General features: G+C 44.4%; 1 protein-coding gene across 1 annotated transcript; it reads right to left on the bottom strand.

The window, feature by feature from the left end:
• Positions 1-3,011: 3,011 nt before the first annotated feature.
• On the bottom strand, positions 3,012-20,052 carry LOC139556493 (calmodulin-1). Its single transcript, XM_071370512.1, has 6 exons — positions 19,879-20,052; positions 15,195-15,225; positions 14,254-14,397; positions 7,569-7,675; positions 6,875-7,010; positions 3,012-4,028 (listed from the first exon to the last, which is right to left on the bottom strand). Exons 1-6 carry the CDS (start codon positions 19,879-19,881, stop codon positions 4,000-4,002), a joined length of 450 nt encoding a protein of 149 aa, XP_071226613.1. The 5' UTR covers positions 19,882-20,052; the 3' UTR covers positions 3,012-3,999.
• Positions 20,053-21,230: the final 1,178 nt, after the last annotated feature.

Genomic DNA, 21,230 nt, shown 5'->3' with positions numbered 1-21,230 from the left:
GTGTAGGTGCACTGCAGACTGTGTTAATGTTATTACCGAAACTCCATGATATACATAAGCTATCAAAGTGAGGGAAGGCCCCATTGTGCAGATATGCACCCAGTGATGGTATGCCCCATTCTGTAGGTGGGCCCCATGGCGCAGGTAATCCGTGTGCTGCAGATAAGCCCTGTGGCGCTGTTGGACCCCACGGTGCAGGTTATCCCCACTGTTTCAGGGTTCTTAACAATGTTTGGGCTCTACAATGCAGGTGGGCCCCACAGGACTGAGACTCTACACCACCAGCAGGCATAGATGGCCGGCTGATCTATGCCTGCACTCTTGCACGTACGCACATTCACACGCACATACGTGCACAACACGTACACACACATTCACACGCACGTACGTATATACGTATACACACACACACACACACACCGCTAGGAGGGAGCAAACTGTTCCTGTTCTGCCAGTCCGTCCATTATTAAAGGTTGTTTGTAATGCCTGGCCTGGCGAGGGAATCGTATATTATCGCCTGTGAATACTGCATGAGTTCAGAGGCCCTGTTGTCGTGGCACTGTAGTAATATTTCCCAACAATAAAAGATGGATCAGAGTGTTGTCTCATAGGTACATGGAGGGGGAGAGAATAATGAAACGAGGAAAACCCCCAAAGACGAAACCAGACTGAAGAAATCAAGTTGAAATGAAAGAGATGACTGATGGGGAAGAATAAAAATGAAAAATGCTGTAAACAGAACGGGTAGGGAGACAGGAAGGCGGGAGCAATAGGGGGGATGGAGAGAGAGCAATAGAGAGAGGAAGATATATGGAGAAATAGAGAGATGGAGAGAGAAGGGGGCCCTAGTGATGAAGGGTGCTCCTTGTGGTCCAAACTCCAGTGCCGCAGAGAGAGAGAGAAAGAGAGACCCAAGCTGAAAAGACACACAGGTTGATTCAGAAGGCTATAGGTTGGGATGACTAGGAAATAAAGTGGCTGTACAGCGAAGTGATAGATTACTAGAGAACCCTGTGGCTCAGCTCTGTAAGACTGCACCAATACTGCAGTGATCATTATAGGCCAGGAGTTGTTCAGTTTATGGCCAGTTCATGCTGTCAGGAAAAACTCCTGGCAGGATCCTATGAGTCGGTGTGAACCCAGAAAGAGATAAGTGCCCCCCCCTCCACCAATACACACACTTGCAGACCTGTAATTCACAGGCCTGTCTCATCAGTGTGCCTAGTTCTTTTCCGCAGTAGCAGCTGTGATACGTGATCTCTCCCCTGCTCCGTCTCTCCCTCCCTGGCCAGTGCTTCTCCCCTTACTACCACCGCAAAGTGCTGCTTCATTTACACCTAAAATATTGACGTTCTTAATTTAACCCCTGGGGGGCTCTGGTGTTACTACAAAGAGGGGATGTCTTACTGGTATGCAGTGTGTGTACGTGTGTAACCCACCAGTGTCACACAAGAATAGAGGGGAAGTCTGGTCTCTCTCTTCTCCTCCTCCGCCCTCTACTTCAACCATGCACGTCTGTGGAGTCTGGTCATTGGCTGAGGCGGTGCTCCGGCTCATTGGCCGGTTGTCAGTAGTAGGGTATTGTTCATTGTCACGCCCACTGGTTTTGTTCACGGAACAAGCATACGTAAAATGGACGCACGTATGACTGTAAGCCGCTTTATATGAAAGCATCTGCTAAATGGCATGTATTGTCAGTACCCCACCTGTCCACAATCAGTATTGGACTTTAGAGTAGTGTGACAGCCCTGTGTGTTATAGGTATCCCCACTAGCATCGAGCTAACCATGAGAGTGGCTGACAGGTTGCAAAACACAACCATGAAATGGAGCCTTTGGTTAACTGGTCCCCATGGGCTGAAGGTGGGTTGTCAACCTCATCAATCGACTTCACTGCTGGTGTTCCTGTGGCGTTCCATGTCAGCGAGAGTGAGTACTTCTGTGGTGAGAGTACCTCCACAGGGTAAAGGGTTCCCGGTGCACATTTTCATCACGAGATATGACTGCGTATATAAGGTGTTTACAATGCCTGGCGATGCGATTTATATATCACAGAACCACAAAAAAACATTATGCAACGATCCTATAGGCCTCGTCCACGCAGAACTGTGCAGAACAAGTGTGTATCTGGAATGCACATGAAATGAACGTGCACATGCTATAGCCTATAGAGATGTGACATTAATGGTAAAGGATAGCGTGTGTATGTTAGCCGAGTCGCTGCCCGGAAGCAGAGCCACTCCACTCTGGAGAAAGAAGCATGTGCTTCTGGCTCTCCTATCAGTACTAAAACAGAAGGTCAGAATGGAGCTGGGCTAGCTAAGGGTGGACACTGTACAGACAGCCAAAACTCTACTCCTCACCAAATATGGTCAAACCGTGACCCAAATATAGTCAGACAATGTGGTTCCGTCTTCATGGACTTTTAGGTAACACCATAGTGGTCAAACTCGTTTCTCTACTGGTGTGTTTGAAACATGATGACCGGTTTTAGCCTGGGTTTGCCTGGCCTTACTAGGACACGGCTACATCATGGAAGCTTCCCTCTCCAGCTGAGGCTTATTAAAACTCCCTCCTGCCTTTTCCAAACCCCCAACATCCTAGTAACAGCATGCAGCTGTTGCCTAGCAACAGAGAGCCAAAGCACAGCCATTGATGTTTATCTAGTGAGAACGCAAACAGTGGTGTCTTTTTCCCTTTCCCCCCCAAGCCTCTAGCTAGCTAGTTTGCTGACAGAGCAGGAGCAGATATTCAAATGTTGCCGCGACTGGTTGGGCTATGGTTTGGCTAAATTGAACGACGTCGATATACAGTGTACAACATGGTAATCTTGAGTAATTGAATAAGCTAAGACTATAATTCAGTCTTCTATGTCAGAGATATGTATACTTTGTCTTTATTTTTTTGTACTATCATCACAGTTGATATTTGACAATGGATTCGAAATCACTGTCACGTGACATCAAAATGACATCTCAGCAGCATCCTATAAACACACAATAACAACAGCGATTAAGTTCATGGTCTTTTTTTTTTATTTGAAAAAAATAAATGAAAGACTAGCATGTACAACTTGGAATGAATGTAAACTGAACTCAGATGAACAGTTGAAAAGACTCTTACCTACAGAATGCATATACAACGTACACAACAACTCCGCCACACTTGTCCGAGTCGAGAAAACAGAAGAAAGAAAAACGTGAAGGCCAGTGAATCTCCCTTAATGCCAGAAAGAGATACACTCCATCTCAGCAAAAAACAAAGCTCCACCGTAAGACTTTTTATTCCCTCCTCTTCAGGGCAGGGACGCACAAATACCTAAGATGGCCGTCCAAATAACGTAAAAAAAAATAAACTAAAAAAAACACATGCCAAACATCTTGAAAATGTACTTTATCTAACATACAAGTAAATTCCATTCCACTTTCAGCTTGAATTATAAACCTTCTATCCTTTCATATACCATATCACTAGGGTTCCTCTCCAAATACAAAAAACTGTACCAAACCAACGACACCATACCAACGACACCCCTGTGGAATCAGCACGCTCGGATTGGCTGGAGGGAGTGCTCCAGTCACAAGCTGCATGCATGAAGAACAGGAAAGAGAGAGAGAAAGAGAGAGAGAGATGGCCAGCCCAAACATCACCAGCAAATGGATGGAACTTGGAAGGGGTTCCAGACGATCCAAATGCCTTGCTTCAGTTTGAAGGTAGTTATTACAGGGTTGTTATATGTGTCTTTAAAGTACTGATGCTAAACTCGTCTTTTTGGGGGGGGGGGGGGGGGGGTGTCACTAACCATATCATGCAGATATTTTTTGTATCTTTTTGTTTTCTCTGTGTGGATGGACAGAAGGATATTTTATTTTAACATTCAATTATTTTCTATACAGAAACAGTATGAATAAATGAACATTTTTTTTCCCAAGAGGTAAGTAAAACTTTTGTGATCTTTTTTTCCGTCTTCTACAAGGGGACAAGGCGGGTTGGCCGAGCTTCACTTTGCAGTCATCATCTGTACAAACTCTGTTGAAAGGAGAGAGAGACAGAGAGAAGAACACAAAGACAAGATAAGTAAGGTACTGTAGCTCATTAAGCCCCATTGGCAAAGCGCCAGGCGAGGCAGTCACCTGCTAAATTGTTAAACTGTTTATAATTTTTTTTAAATCGAGCAGTGGAGTAACAGAATGCACATCATTCTAATTAGTGTCCCGTTTCCAAACGGCTTTCATGCTCATCTCATTAAGCTTATTTGATTAAAAAGTCACCGCACTGTGAAAACAACAATGACGTCCAACCAAAATAAAGAGAAGGCTTTCAAATGCTTAGACTACATATGCTTTTTATGGCACAATGAGAGAGTGAGGAAGTAGGGCCCTTTCCAGCCAAGACATATGGACTGTTTATTGCGTCAATAGCTCCTTCTAAAAAAATAAGCGCAGTGTCTTGTGTAATGCACTTAGGGAATAGGAGTGACAGTGGGTGGAGGGGAAGAGAGGGTAGAAAACTGAAAATGATTGACGTCGACCATACCGGTCACTTATCGCAGGCATTTTGCTGATATCGTGAAGTCTGAAATTAAATGCATTTTCTAATGTGGGTGATTGTTAAAATGGGACAATTGACAGATACAACCATCAAACTAGTAGTAGAAGTTTAAAGGATCATTTAAAAAAAAAAATCTGTGGTGCACATTAATGTTAGAAACTTATCATTCTATTTATCGTTATCGCATCAATTTAGGCAATTTATCACAAAATAGATTTTTGTCCATGTCGCCCAGCTCTGAGAGAGAGAGAGAGAGAAGACAGAGAGGGAGAGAGAAAGAAGAAGAGACAGAAGGAAGGAAAGAATGACAGAAAAGAATAACAGAAAAAAAGAGAGGAACGCCAAGAAAGAGAGCAAAAGGCTGGTTACGCCTGCTACAGGGCTGCTCCAGGGCTGGCACTACACATGGTATATGTAGCTGGTTCAGCCTGCTGTACAGTGCTGGAAAGGCTGCATAACCAGTAGTAACCACTACATGTAGCTGGCTATACCTCTTACATGTCTGTTACATGCTCATTACAGGGATAGGACTGACTGATGCATGTACAGTGCCTTCAGAAAATATTCATAACCCTTGACTTATTCCACATTTTGTTCTGTAACAGCATGAATAAAAAAATGTATAAATGTCATTATATATATATATATTTACCCATCTACACACAATACCCCATAATGACAAAGTGAAAACATGTTTGAAAATGAAACATAAATATCTCAATTACATAAGTATTCAATACTTTGTAGACGCAAATTTGGCGGCGATTACAGCTTTGCAGATCTGGATTTTCTCCCATTCTTCCTTGCAGATTTTCTCAAGCTCTGTTAAGTTAGTTGAACAGCAATCTTCAAGTCATTCCACAGATTTTCAATTGGATTCAAGTCTGGGCTTTGACTGGGCCACTCAAGGACTTTCACAGTCTTGTTCTGAAGCCATTCTAGCGTTGCTTTGGCTGTATGCTTGGGGTCATTGTCCTGTTGGAATGTAAATCTTTACCCCAGTCTAAGGTCATTTGCAATCTGAAGCAGGTTCTCATCAAGGATTTGCCTGTATTTGGCTCCATTCATTGTTCCCTCTATCCTTACCAGTCTCCCAGTCCCGACCGCTGAAAAGCATCCTCATAGCATGACGCTGCCACCACCATGCTTCACGGTAGGGATGGTGTTAGATGGGTGATGAGCTGTGCCTGGTTTTCTCCAGACATAGGGCTTTGCATTCAAGCCAGAGTTCAATTTTTGTCTCATCAGATCACAGAATATTGTGCCTTATGATCTGTCTTTCACGTGCCTTCTTGCAAACTCCAGGCATGCTGGCATGCTATCATGTGCCTTTTTCTCAGAAGTAGCGTCCGTCTGGCCACTCTCCGATAAAGCCCAGATTGGTGAAGTGCTGTAGAGACTGTTGTCCTTCTGGCAGGTTCTCCAATCTCAGGCAAGGAACTCTGTAGTTTTGTCAGTGGTCATTGGGCTCTTGGTCACCTCCCTGACTAAGATCCTTCTTGACCGGTTGCTCAGTTTGGTTGGACGGCCAGCTCTATGCAGTCTGGGAAGTTCCATATTTTTTCAATTTTCCAATGTTGAAGACCACTGTGCTCTTGGAAACTTTCAACACAAAATGTTTTTATACCCTTCCTCAGATATATGCATCATCACAATTTGATCTTGGAGATCTACACAGTTCTTTGGACTTCATGGTATAGTTTCTACTCTGACATGCACTGTCAACAGTGGGGCCTTATATAGACAGGTGTGTTTCTTTGTAAATCATGCCCAAACAATTGAATGAGCCACAAGTGGACTCCAATCAAGCTGTAGTACCGTCTCAAGGATGATCAAAGGAAATTGGATGCACCTGAGCTCAATTTGGAGTGTCACAGCAAAGGGGTGTAAATACTTATGTAAATTAGATATATTTCTATATTTCCTTATCAATACATTTGCCCCCCAAAACTTCAGGCTGAATTCAGGCTGTAACGCAACAAAATATGGAATAAATCAAGTGGTATGAATACTTCCTAAAGGCACTGTAGCTGGATATGCCTGCTGTACAGGGTCATGTTCATTAGGTACCAAATGGAAGAAAACGTACTGAAACAGAGAGGGACTTCCTAGACTTATAATAAGAAACTCATTTCGGTTTTCCATGCAAAATGTTTTGAAACGTTTTCCGTTTCGTGACCCAATGAACACTACCCAGCGCTAGCCTGGAACAACTACTGTCCCCCCCTTACCTTCACAGTTCGTCTACATTATATTAAATAAATAATATCCACTGCCACATGTAGCTGGTTAAGCATACAGGGCTAGGTGTACTGTCCTCTTACCTTCATAGTTGACCTGTCCGTCTCCGTCAATGTCTGCTTCTCTGATCATCTCGTCTACCTCCTCGTCTGTTAACTTCTCCCCCAGGTTTGTCATGACGTGACGGAGCTCTGCTGCGCTGATGTAGCCGTTTCCGTCCTGGAGACACAGGAGAGAAGGAATCCCATTGGGTGAGAATAGACGGAAAGGCATTCCCATTGGGGAGCAATCAGGATAAAAAAAGAGACGCAAATCCCAATTGGGCAATGATGAGTGGAGAGGTGAATCCCCATTAGGTAATGAACAGAGAATCAAATCCCCATTGGATGGTTAATGATATATACACTCTTAGAAGAAAAGGGTTATTTGGCTGTCCCCATAGGAGAACCCTTTTTGGTTCCAGGTAGAAACCTTTTTGGTTCCAAGTAGAATCCTTTTTGGTTCCAAGTAGAACCCTCTAGGGAAAGGGTTCTACCTGGAACCAAAAGGGGTTCTTCAAAGGGTTCTCCTATGGGGACAGCCGAAAACCCCTTTTAGGTTCTAGACAGCGCCTTTCTTTCTAACAGTGCAGCATCACCATAACTGGAAGTTAACTGTTTATCAAAGGTGGACATCTCTTATGAACGACGACTGTTTACTAGTTCATTACAAAGCAAAATTGTCATTTGAGGATTACTCTCGGAGGATGTGTTAGATAGTAAAAATGCAGTCCTTTACCTTGTCGAATACCCTGAAGGCTTCACGGATCTCCTCCTCACTGTCTGTGTCCTTCATTTTTCTGGCCATCATGGTCAGGAACTCCGGGAAGTCAATGGTGCCATTGCCTGATTGGAGATAGGAAACACCCCGTTTAGTTCATTGTAACACCTCGTTTAGTTCATTGTAACACCCCGTTTAGTTCATTGTAACACCCCGTGTAGTTCATTGTAACACCCCGTGTAGTTCATTGTAACACCCCGTGTAGTTCATTGTAACACCCCGTGTAGTTCATTGTAACACCCCGTGTAGTTCATTGTAACACCCCGTGTAGTTCATTGTAACACCCCGTGTAGTTCATTGTAACACCCCGTGTAGTTCATTGTAACACCCCGTTTAGTTCATTGTAACACCCCTTTAGTTCATTGTAACACCCCGTTTAGTTCATTGTAACACCCCGTTTAGTTCATTGTAACACCCCGTTTAGTTCATTGTAACACCCCGTTTAGTTCATTGTAACACCCCGTTTAGTTCATTGTAACACCCCGTTTAGGTTTAGTTCATTGTAACACCCCGTTTAGGTTTAGTTCATTGTAACACCCCGTTTAGTTCATTGTAACACCCCGTTTAGTTCATTGTAACACCCCGTTTAGTTCATTGTAACACCCCGTGTAGTTCATTGTAACACCCCGTGTAGTTCATTGTAACACCCCGTTTAGTTCATTGTAACACCCCGTTTAGTTCATTGTAACACCCCGTTTAGTTCATTGTAACACCCCGTTTAGTTCATTGTAACACCCCGTTTAGTTCATTGTAACACCCCGTTTAGTTCATTGTAACACCCCTTTAGTTCATTGTAACACCCCGTTTAGTTCATTGTAACACCCCGTTTAGTTCATTGCAATGATAAGATGCTGATAATAGTAAACATACAGTAAAAAAATTGAACTGTGTGTAAATTACAAAAAGACTTGTTTGTTGACTAGCAATTCTTCATCATCCTATGATGATGAAAGACGCTGAAAAGCCTTTGTGAAATCACCTGTTATGGCCTTGCATACAACTCAATTCACTTCCTGCTATAAAAAGCAGTGCACATTGCACAGTGTCCTAGTACTAGACTGGGTGTCTTTCCTCTCTACCTCAGGGTAGCCCTGGGAGGAGGTTGTAGATGTCCAGCTACAGAGACCAGAGGAAGAGGGAAAATCCATCCTCAGTCATCTCCTACTGTATGCTGGACAGGAGTCTGGGCCAGGCCCCAGAAAAATCACCTCGCTCTGCCTGGGGAGTCAGTCCCCAGGGAGCCTGTCGCCTCCTCCACCTTGACATAGCCTCTAACCATCTCTAATCCTTCTCTCTAACCAGGCCTCACAGGATGTCGGTCACAGGGGGCTGCTGAGGGGAGGACGGCTCATAATAATGGCTGGAACGGAGTAAATGGAACGCCATCAAACGCATGGAAGCGTTTAATGTGTTTGATACGGTTCCATTTATTCCAGCCATTACTATGAGCCCGTCCTCCCTAATTCAGGTGCCACCGGCCTCCTGTCGTGTGGGTTCATCTGTGGTGGATGAATAGATGGACGTTGGTGGCAGCCGTGGAATCTCTCCCACACAGCCTCCAACCAAGTCAGGATGTGTGAGTTTACAGTGAAATGGGTGGAGGATGGTCGGATGTTGGTGGCAGCGGTGAGATCCCTAGCCTTTCCCCGACATAGGCTCTAACCAGCCTATTCTATGGATGGACATGCAGTACGTTGGTGTCAATGGTGGGATCAGATCCATAACATGTAGCCTGTTAGGTTGGGATTACCCAGGGATTATAATGGTACTCTACGGGGAGGGGATAGGCTCTGGGATATACTACTGTACGAGGATTGTGTGTGTGTGTGTGGGGGGTAGAATTGGGGTTAGGGAAAATAGGATTTTAATGGAAATCAATTTTAAGTCCCCACAAGGATAGTAAAACATATGCTGTGTGTGTGTGTGTGTACAGTATGTGTGTGAATGCCTTTCAGCAAGAGAGGGAGCTGGGTGGGTGGGCGGACTGGGATGTGCAGGGGTGGCGGAGAGAGGGGGAAGGTCAGAGGAGAGGTCAGAGTACCCGCTGGATTAACCTCGCATGGAGTAGTGTGTGTGTGTGTGTGTGTGGAGCGGAGGATGGGTGGGGCTGGTGGTACTGGGATTAACCAGGGAAGAGCAGATCTCCCTGTAAGCAGGGCTGTAACAACAGCAGAGTAGAGAGCATAATGCGATAAGGCAGATGGTGATCTAATGGCCGCGGGCTAGTGATCTCAGGACCTAACACACAGAGACACAAACAAACATGGAGACACACACAGAGACATAGACGCACATAGACAGAAAGACACACACAGAAAGACAGACGAGATACAGAGAGACGCATACAAACACACAAACACTGTTGGCCGGGCCAGCAGCACAAGCACAGCAGCCATCAAAAGGAACACATGCCACTGGGGAGCCCCAATCAGAGAGCAGACATCCTTTGTGTGTGTGTGTGTGTGTGTGTGTGTGTGAGAGTGTGTGTGTGAGCCCCTTTGCAGCCAGGCAGGGCCTGAAAACATACCACTGGAAGAACAATCAAGAGGAAGAAGAGGCCTGGAGTAATAAAGCAGCCTGATCACCGCAGTTTCGGACGTTTGACAAGATCCTGAGAACGTCGATATGCTTTCCTCAGTGCCCACAAAAAAAAGACAAAAACGATCGCCCAGCACTGGGCTCGATCACGTGATGCTCGGAGCCGGAGCGTGCTGCTTAAGCTACTGAACCACCGCAGTGTAAATGTAAGGTACTGTAGCTCATTAACCATTGGCCCCCCTCTAGCAAGCCTTGAGAATAGTTGATGTTCTTCCTGATTTTGTTTTAAGCCTTCCCTGAAACAAAGACCTAACCTTAAGCACTCGGGAATGAATACCTAAACTTAACCCTTTGAGTTGTTTCTGTTTTAACCCTGTAAGCATGCGGAATTAACCCTGTAACCACTGAAATACACGTTCATCCATAACACATTTGACTTTCAAAGGGAAACTATGGCTGTTTCTCAAAATGCATACTACCGTGCTCTGAGCAAGCACATTGGAGCACGGAAGGGTCGGAGTAGGAGTCCAAATCAAAGTATGCGAAACGGAGCACATATCTCGAATACGTACTCTTTTTGTACATATTTTTAAGCATGCATCGACGCAAACTCCAGCGGAAAGTATGCACAGAAATATGACGCATCCGCGTAAACATTTTTTTGCTACATTTCTTGAAATCAATGGCGCCGTTGTTTGAGCTAAAGCGAGGGAAAATACATTCTGACTTCAGAATGAAATGTTGCCCGTTCACATCTCATATGTTGCCTGACTACAATATTATTCGATGCATTAATAAATACATGATATGTTCATTTTGGCATGTTTACCTGCCTACCAATACCCACTGCAATCGGGCTAACTGGCTAGCTACTACTGTTAGTTAGCCACGAATAATTGTTAGCTAGCTACCTACAAAGAATTGACGTCTACGTTGCATAACATTAGTTTTAGCCTGTTAAACTATCTGTTTAGCTAGATTATTACTAGTCACATGCAGCTGATCGTTATAGTGCCCTCAGAAATGTTTCATACCCCTTGACTTATTCCACATGTTGTGTTACAGCCTCAATTCAAAATGGATTAAATCGATTTTTTTGGTGCAAATGTATTAAAAATGAAATACAGAAATGTCTCATTTACATAAGTATTCACACCCCTGAGACAATACTTTGCAGAAGCAACTTTGTCGGCGATTAAAGCTGTGAGTCTTTCTTGGTAAGTCTAAGGGCTTTCCACACCTGGATTTGTTTATTATTCTTTTTTTTCATTTTTTATTCTTCAAACTCTGTCAAATTGGTTGTTGATCATTGCTAGACAACCATTTTCAGGTCTTGTCATAGATTTTCAAGCAGATTTAAGTCAAAACTGTAACTCAGCCAATCAGGAACATTTGTATTCATGACTAAAAGTGAATTGCTTTGCCACATTTTTTGCAGTATTACTTTAGTGCCTTGTTGCAAACAGGATGCATGTTTTGGAATATTTGCATTCTCTACAGGCTTCCTTCTTTTCACTCTGTCAAATAGGTTAGTATTGTCGAGTAATGTTATGATCCATCCTCAGTTCTCAGCCATTAAACTCTGTAACTGTTTTAAAAAGTTACCATTGGTCTCATGGAAAGCTGCTTGTATCCGTGTAGTGACTGGGAATATTGATACACCATCCAAAGTGTACGTAGTAACTTCACCCATCTATCAATAGAAGCCCTTCTTTCCGAGGCATTGGAATACCTCCCTGGTCTTTGTGGTTGAATCTGTTTGAAATTCACAGCTCGACTGAGGGGCTTTAGAGATAATTGTATGGGTGGGGTACAGAGATGAGGTAGTCATTCAAAAATCATGTTGAACACGGTTATTGCACACAGAGTGAGTCCATGCAACTTATTATGTGACTTGTTAAGCACATATTAACTCCTGAACTTATTTAGGCTTGCCATGACAAAGGGGTTGAATACTTATTGACTCGATACATTTCAGCTTTTCATTTTTAATTAATTCGTAAAAATGTCAAAAACATAATTCCACTTTGACATTATGGGTATTGTGTGTAACACAACATTTGGAAAAAGTCAAGAGGTGTGAATACTTTCTGAAGGCACTGTATGAAGTAAAATATTTGCTCTGTGTACATCTTGTTTTGTCTCTTTTGCCACTGTTCTGGCTGTAAGAAGGTTCCATGAATGGGTAAGTCCATAGTAAGTCAGTAGGCCTAGCTAGCTAGCCATGAAGAATTGGTAGCTAGCTACCCACGAAGAATTAACCTCTACATTGCATAACATTAGTTTTAGGTCGTTTTTTCCTGTTAAACCAGCTGGTTAGCTAGATTATTACGATTCACATAGCTGGCTGATAATAATTAAGTCAATTGTTTGCTTTGCGTGTACCTTGTTTTGTCTCAATTCTTGCCATTGTCCTGGCTGGAAGAAGGTTCAGTGAATGAGGAGGTGCAGCGTGAGGCAGCAGGGGGAGTGTGAGTGCTTCTGAAATGTAATATTTTAAGTGTTCTCCACACTCTTGTCTTCACAAGAATGAACTCAAGAGAACGTCCTCGGAGAATGCCCTCGGAGCATGAGAGTGTGGAGTCCTGTAGTATGCATACTGAGAAACACCCGGTGAGATCTTTCTGCAGCGAGAGCTGGCTGTGACTCCAGGGCCCGACTCTGCCGGGCTTGAAGTACAAGAAGGAACGATGGAGTGGGTGGGAGAGATGGAGAGAGGGAGATGTGGAGGAGAGAGGGAACGAGTGGGAGATGGTACGATTATGCTGTATATAAGAGCCACTGCTGACGCAAACTATAGGAGGAAGACTCATTCTACGGTCTATGAGGACATTCATTCCTTAGGCTAGTACTATTTCCCCATAGCTTTTCCTAGGCAATGCGGACCAGCCCCTAAGACAACATGCAAAATGTTCCATTGATACCAATGAAGTCCAAATATTTTTCATACGGGGGCAACAGAGATTGGTGGGGAGGGATCAAACCCGGAGAACCAATGATAGGGCAACACAAAACACCACTTCAGAGCCCAAACAAGAGACCTCCTCCTCTCTCAGAGACCAACAGCACACCTCTCTGGGGTAAAGCTGACCTCATTCTCTCCCTAGGGCATCCACTCTGCTTGTTTAGTAAATAATCTGTGGCCCTGCTGTTGACATCACTATGAGGGTACTGAATGTACAAAGCGGCGAGGGGAGAGAAGAGATACTGAATGTACAGAGCGAAACGCAGATCAGAGGTTATGTAATTAGTTTTCTTTTCCATTACTAGCTTCATCGCTGTCTGACCCAGATTGCCTAAACCAGAGAGAAAACGCTGTACAGATAACTAGACAGGATAGAGAGAACAGAGAGAGAGGCGGGGACTTTGGATAGATACAGCGAGCCGAGCCAAACAGTGGTGAGATCTAGCAATATGTCTGCAATTGATAAGGCCCCATTTACCAAAACCCTTTACGCTGACAGGGCATCATCTTGGTATAGGTGGCCTTGCCTGGTCGCCTAGACGACTGACAGGTTTAATTCCCAACATCGTTAACATTCTCACTGACTCAATGTGTGTCCCAAATGGCACCCCCTTTTGGCCCTGGACAAATGTAGTGCACTGGAAAGGGAACAGAGTGTAATTTGGGATTAAACCTCAAGAGTCGCAGTTGATTCAGCCATATCTATTTAATCAGGAGACAGTTGTGTTGACAAGTTGACAGGGGTCTTGAAGACTTGTCACTCACCATAGTGCTCTTAGTGCGAAAGCTGACACTGTGACAGTAACCTGCCTGGGCTTCAGGCAGGTAACAGTGAAGTCATAAGACACGAGGGACTGTTTGACAGGCAGTGAGTGACTGAACTGCTGAAGGCACATTCCCAAACAATTGTATAGGCTAAACTCTAAAGGGGACAGACCGTGCTAAACCAATACTTTGAGATCATGCAAGTGCATTCTGCTTCGGTCAGTTTATGGTGTGGAACTCACAATGACTACAGGTTTCATCGCCTTTTGATGACGCACGTGTTTGCCCAAGTTTCCCCCGTCTGAACTTCACATCCCCATTAATATATACACACCAATCGGGTGTGCCTAACCCAGCTTCAGGTGTTTTACTCACCATCAGCATCGACCTCATTGATCATGTCCTGCAGCTCCGCCTCTGTGGGGTTCTGTCCCAGCGACCTCATCACGGTGCCCAGCTCTTTGGTCGTGATGGTGCCGTCGCCATCCTTGTCGAATAAGGAGAACGCCTCCTTGAACTCTGCGAGGGGGGAGGGAGGAGAATGAAAGGTGGGGTTACGTAAAGTCTCGATGGTTAAGTCAGTGTTTCCTACTGGTGGGTGGGTCACAGACTCAGTCAGGGCCTCTTGGGCTGGGGCTCAAGCTTTGGTTGTGGGATGGGTAACACTTTACATTAAGATAGACTTAAGGGAGGTTGTGAAGGGTTTATATAGACAGTTAATTACTAGTTTGTAAGACGTAGTTCAAGAGAGACCTACAGCCAAAGGTCTGTGTTTTAGGAAGTTTAGTGTAGACGTGATGGTGTTCGATAACTTGATCAAATCAATATACAGGCAGATCTGAGGGATTTTAATATTGAAGGGCCATAAGAAATCCCTCCAGAGTAAGATGTTTGAAGTGTACTGCTGAAGACAAGACCGAATTAGCCTGGGACCCAGTAGCATTGGCTAATTAGCCACCCAGGGGTTTAGAGATCTAACTGAGGAGAATAACAGTGTACTAGCTAGTTATCGCTGGCCCAAATCACACACACATCAAATGAGAAGATGATATTTCATTCCACTTATTTCAGACAAGAACAAGGCTGAAGTCAATGGACAGTGAGAAAATAAACTCCTGTATTTTCTTCCTTACAGTATGTTATATGTCGTCCGCGTTTGGCCGGGGTAGGCCGTCGTTGAAAAAATATTTTTTTCTTAACTGACTTGCCTAGTTAAATTAAGCTTAAATAAAATATATGTAATGTGTGTGTACTGTTCACTAATTAGTCAAACGTGTTAAACATGCTAGAGAGCGGGATTACTCAGTCATTCCTACCTGCAATCTGTTCCTCTGTTAGTTGATCGGCCTGAAGGTAAAAAATTGAGGGAGAAAAACAAACAAACAGTCATTCACTCAGTCGCTAAATACCAAATACCAAACGACTTAGTCATGCTCTCCAGGCTGTCGCCTGCCTCCATGATTTCCCAACACCCCACAGTGAGGACGTTGTTCAGGGAAGAGACTCCCCCCACCTTGTTCCAGAGACTACCTTGGGTCATTTTCAGTGACCACAAACATGTTTTTGAAACAGAAAAAGAGTACTCTCTCTTATTGGCCCAAGGTCATGTACCACGTCTGTTTCTAAACGTGTTTCTTCCGACTGAACACTACCCAGGTAGAAGAACCTGTTCTGTGCCTCCTGGCCAAGGCCTGCTGTTAGCTGAAAATGCTAAAACGGCTGTAGGGGTGTGTTCAGTTGATCTGGTCTCCCTGACTCCCTCCCAGCATGTTCCCTGTTCTCTGTTAGCCCTATTTAATGACGCCGGTGAGTCAGAGGCGCTTTAATGAGTGTGTGTGTGTGTGTGTGTGTAATGACTTGGCAGCACTCCTCTACAATGGGCCCACAGATGGATGAAGTCTTGACACACACACAGGGCCTCAGGTTTCAAACAAACATTCACACACAGCAACAGCACCGTAGGTCTTACAACACTGTGTGTGTGTGTGTGTGTGTGTGTGTGTGTGTGTGTGTGTGTGTAAATGGTAAATCCCGCGGTACCCTCCCATTGGCAAAACATGCGTATGATTACGGCAACAAACCACTGACGTAATGCTGAGTGCCTGCTGCTGGCAGGGGGAAAACAGGAACACACTCTAATTGGCATTTCCCTCTATGCCATTAGTTTCCATCACCAGGTTTCCTGTGAATTAGTCACATAGCAACCAGGTCAGTTCTGTCCCAAAGCAGACCAGATATCCTACAGTGCAGTAGATATGTGTAGGCTTTATAGACGTCTGTGTAACTACAACACCAAACATAGACCACTATAGTGTTGATTCTGTCTCAGTCAACCATATGAAATGGACATGTACAAAGGCCACTCCTTATACCACAGTGTGTATGATGGGTGAGGTTCTTTCCTAGCGATACGGTCTGTTGGTTCGGATAGAGCAGACGCAAAGTAATGGAGACGGCCGGGGGAAGGCCTAGACCTCAAATTACATGATTGATAACAAAATAGGCTGATAGCAAAATAGTCTCTACATGGCTCCGGTGCTACATCGGTGGCCTTGGTTGATACGTCCAGTGCGATGGTTAACTTCACCAGGATAAATTAAATTAGCTGACGTGATTCAATAAGCATCAGACAATAACCTTTTCTTCCCTCTCCTCCTTCTTCTGGCCTCCCTGTTCCCTCCATCTGCGAGATTTGTGAAATGTCCGAGATAAATGATTTTACACTGACGGGTGGGGTTAATGAACGAATGGACATCGGCCACGGCCTCTCTTCCCGCCCTACAACTCATGTTTCTCTCATCCCTCACTCCGGTTATCTTTCTCGCTCCTATTCCTCTCTCTCTGTCATCCCTCTCTTCTTCCCTCTGAAGGGCGGGGCGTCAGGTGTGTTCAGTGGCAGAGCTCCTGTGGCTGTTTCCCAGACAGCTGGGTCTCACCGTGCTGCTGCGCGACCAGGCCTTCTCCAACACTTCCGTTCCCTTTGCATGACTGGGCCTCACAGTGCTGCTGCGCGACCAGGCCTTCTCCGGCCCTTCCTTTCCCTTGGCATCACTGGGGCTGCCTGGAACCAGGCCCACGCTCCTAATACAGGCCTTTCCCCCCCTGGGGCACCCTCTCACTCCCTCTCTCTTTTGGCCAGTCTAGCTGGAAGGCAACGGGGGCTTGGTGGATGTAGCAACCTGCTGGTAGGCAGCAAAGTACTGCTGAATTAACACAACACAGAACCACTCCACCCGCTACACACACACACACACACCCACACGTCTGTGCCCAGGAAACTCCCTCTGAGTCACCATTTCCTATGGAAGTGAGGGTGTTGTTGGGCTAGCATTCAGGCCAGCTTGAGAGAGAAGGGTGTTGGTGGAGGGGTTCCTGCCTGTTACAGGTTCTCTGGAATGAGTGGGACAACCACTCCCACTGACCAACCACAGCATGGGACAAGAGACAGGACTCGTTAGTTCACTAGACAAACGACATTCTTTCTCTTCTCAAACATCACCAGGCAGCCTATTGTTCCGGTGTCTGTCTTTAGGCTACAGCAGTAGCTTACGGAATAAACTAGTTTGGCTGGTCTCTGCTATGCAGTCCATCACTCTTCTTAAACATCCTTTACAAAAGGCAGGCAGGTATTATCCGAGCATCTCTAGTCCACAGTTTTACACTGTAGCCTACAACAGAGAGTAGGTGGCATCAGTAAGGCCCCTTATATGGACTTGCTTCCCCTAAAGTGTATGAATATGACTCATAACAAAGGAAACTCTTAGTCCCCAGGGACATACTATATGTATGAGCACACAGACACACATTTGTACTGGGAAGCTTTTGAGCTCATATGTGTTGAACGCCTCTTCTCTTTCAGTCTGGACAAAAGATGAGAGGGAGGGGGGGGGGGGAGGGGGGGGGGGCGCGTCACCATCAACACCAGCCTAGGGCACCATATGGACCTGATTGGTGGGTTGAGTTCATTAGGACCCACAGTAAAAAAAACAAAAAAAACATTTTGCAACGGAAAACAAAAATGTGCATTTCTTATTGGACGACTCCAGGTAGTTCCTCCTAGTTTTTCAGTCTGTTTGGTGCCTAATGAACACAACCCCGATAGCAGTTTACAGGTCGACTCATCCAGGCCAGGACCACCTGCCAAGCAAATAAATGATTCAATGCTCTGGATCAGATGTCCTCTAAGTTACTAAACATGCACCAGCAAACAAGGCTGGAACAGGATAGGGACAGGGCTACTTACTTGATACTTCCATCTGAATAGAGATACACGGTTTCCACTTCAACAGTTGTATTATGTTGGAGTGTATGGTAGGCCTGCACAGGGGTTTACTCACGGATTCAACTTCTCAAAAGGGCGATGCGCAACGTATACTCCAATTACTACACTGGTGTGCAACATGAAAGCTACCGCATGCAGCAGTTCAATACCATATGGGATAGATATGTGATCACACAGAGAAACATTGCTATTGACTCCCCTGGTGCTATGAATGATCCATAGGGCTGGTAATCAATAGATCATTAATATATTGATTGGGAGAGACCTTTCCCTTCAACACTTCCACTGGATGGCTTCTCTTGCCGTGACATCTGAGAGATGCTTTTATATGAGTCAGAGGGGTTGGGTTAAATGTAGAAGACGCATTTCGGGTTTGAATGCATTCAGTTGTGTAGCTGACTACCCTTTCTATGTAATTGAATGAACTCAATTTCGACAGTTGGAAATTGTGTGTGAGCTGTTTGATCGTTGACAGTTATACAGTGAAGTTTGAAACACATTTCTGATTTAGCCTAACTATAATTCCCATAAAATATAACTTTGTTGCTGCTAAATGATGTAATAAGAATGACATTAAACATCAATCAAATACTTTATTCTGCATTTGAAGGAATAAAAAAAAAAACAGCAGACCCAAGACTTAACAGCTGTTGATGTTCTCGCCTAGGCTACCGAGTAGGTTTTTCTGTGACAGAGAGCTTCTGCGACTCGATGAAACGACAATCATCTCATTTGCATACCATTAAGAACGCAAAAGACAACCTAATCAGGCGGCGTTACAGCGAGATAAACGGCGCTTGAAGGCGAAACTTTGTAACTACTGAACTGTAGAACGCCAGAGGGCGGAATTATATAAAATGTTTCAATTTTTCTGATTCCCTCATTTGAGGGAGACGGGCGATTTCCGTTGCGGATCACAGATTGCTGCAATTCGCATTATGGTTGGTCCATCAGACAGAGCGCGATGATGCAACATGGAAAAATGCAGCTAATAACGATCCATGGAATGGGTTAATTTTCCTCAAAATGGGATGAATCCTATTCGGTAGCATATAGGAGTTGATATAACTAGATTGCCCATTAATAAAACGCGTTGAGACATGAAGCAGCATCATAGGTAAAAGGGCTTGTCAACTCTTCACGAGTGCAGCGTTACCCCATAATTTGCCAGTGCGCTTTCCTATTCCAGCCAACACACTATATACTCTGAAATGTAATCACTTTAGCTACATAATTATGTTGTAATCATCTAGCAACTTGCTAGTTATCCCAATGCTATTAATCTGATTGAATTAATTAAATCTGCACCGTGCAGCCTCGAGCCAGCAACATGCCCCGATATAGCCATCGAGCCAACTACTATGCCGTAAGAATTGCGCAGTTATCGCGGAATCCCGCTCCATTTTGTGTTACATCCTGTTCATATACACCTCGGCGGTTATATCGCCCTAGAAAATGTTCCTCCAAATAGAATCAACTCGCCCTCGTAAGACTAAAGATTACATATCCCATGCAATTATATAACAGTTGTAAAACAGCAAGCTTTTTGATCACCCTAATTTAATCCCCGCCAGATAAAATGCTGTAAACCTATATGAATGAATAGCAAAATTGTGGATTTCCCCATATCTTGACCCTCTTCCATTTCCCATTACATCGTGGCATTAAATGCATTGACAAATTATCTAAAAATGAACACAAAAAAATATAATACATACCATGTTCGATGGATCTGGGCTGATTGTCTATGAACTAGACAACGAGTGTGCTCGTTCCTTAGATGGAGTTTCCAGCGGGATGGAGGTGTGTCGCCGTGGTGGTGAGAATGGGGACTATGTATCCCTCCGCGACACTAGCCCAGCCTGCTCACTCACTTCCTTATTGCTTCAACTGGAGATATTGGCTAACCTAAGCCCCTCCCGCTACAGGACGGAGACACGCCAATCACAGCACAGCTTGCGTCTACTGTAGCATACTGTAGTGCAGCAGGCCTCGGGTGTATTCATTCCTCCGATTCTGTTGCAAAACGTTTCTTTAACGTAAGCAAACGCAACGGGGAGGATTCCTACCTACATTTATCTAATAAAAACTCTCATTTTGCTGTTTGCGTCCGTTAGGAAACCGTTTCAGTAATGAATATACCCCTGCTGTGCACCCCCCCAATTCAATGATGATTTGCGCCATTGGCACAGGAGGCTGCTGAGGGGAGGACGTTACTATGAGCCTGTCCTCCCCAATTAAGGTGCCACCAGCCACCGGTGTAGCATAGATAGATAGACAGTTCTTTCTGCTACCGCTCAGCAAGCCGTACCGATGCACCAACTCAGACAATCTGCAACATTGACCCTTTTAGCACGAACACATACGCTGCTGCTACTGTTTATTATCTATCCTGTTACCTAGTCACTTTATCCCTACCTACAGACAGTATATGTACATACAGTATCTACCTCAATTCCCTCGTACCCCTGCACATCGACTCTGTACTGGTACCCCGTGTATATAGTATCCAAGTTATCGTTACTCGTTGTGTATTTATTCCTCGTGTTATTATTTTTCCATTATTTCAATGGGTTTTCTCTCTGCATTGTTGGGAAGGGCCCGTAAAGTAAGCGTTTCGCCGTGAGTCTACACCTGTTGTTTACGGAGCATATGACCAATACATTTGATCTGTTAGCAGGTGCAACTCTCCATACACTGGGGGCAACAACAGCCAAGAACATTCTCAACGTCATCAGGGTCATTGTCGATAGAACCCTTTGTGTTATTTCTACTATAGGCATATACATTATTGGCACATCTCATCCAAGTCTAAATAACCATTTAGCTATAAATGTTTTCCTTCAGCATTAGATACCTGTGCCCATATTGGTTGACGACCACTCAAGCATGAGGATAGATGATAGTCGAACCTCCAAACACCCTTTAATGTTATTTTGCGGCAAAATCATAATTTATCACCCTACAGTAAATATGTCAGTGAACAATAGAGACCTTCTTTCCGCATTAATATCATTATGACCATCCATGATACTGTATTTCGAAGGGCCATAAAATCTAACTAAACTTA

Source organism: Salvelinus alpinus, chromosome 27 (assembly GCF_045679555.1).
Source record: "Salvelinus alpinus chromosome 27, SLU_Salpinus.1, whole genome shotgun sequence".
Lineage (NCBI taxonomy): Eukaryota > Metazoa > Chordata > Actinopteri > Salmoniformes > Salmonidae > Salvelinus > Salvelinus alpinus.
The sequence above is the reverse complement of the archived record's forward strand: the minus strand, read 5'-3'. Positions and strand labels throughout refer to the sequence as shown.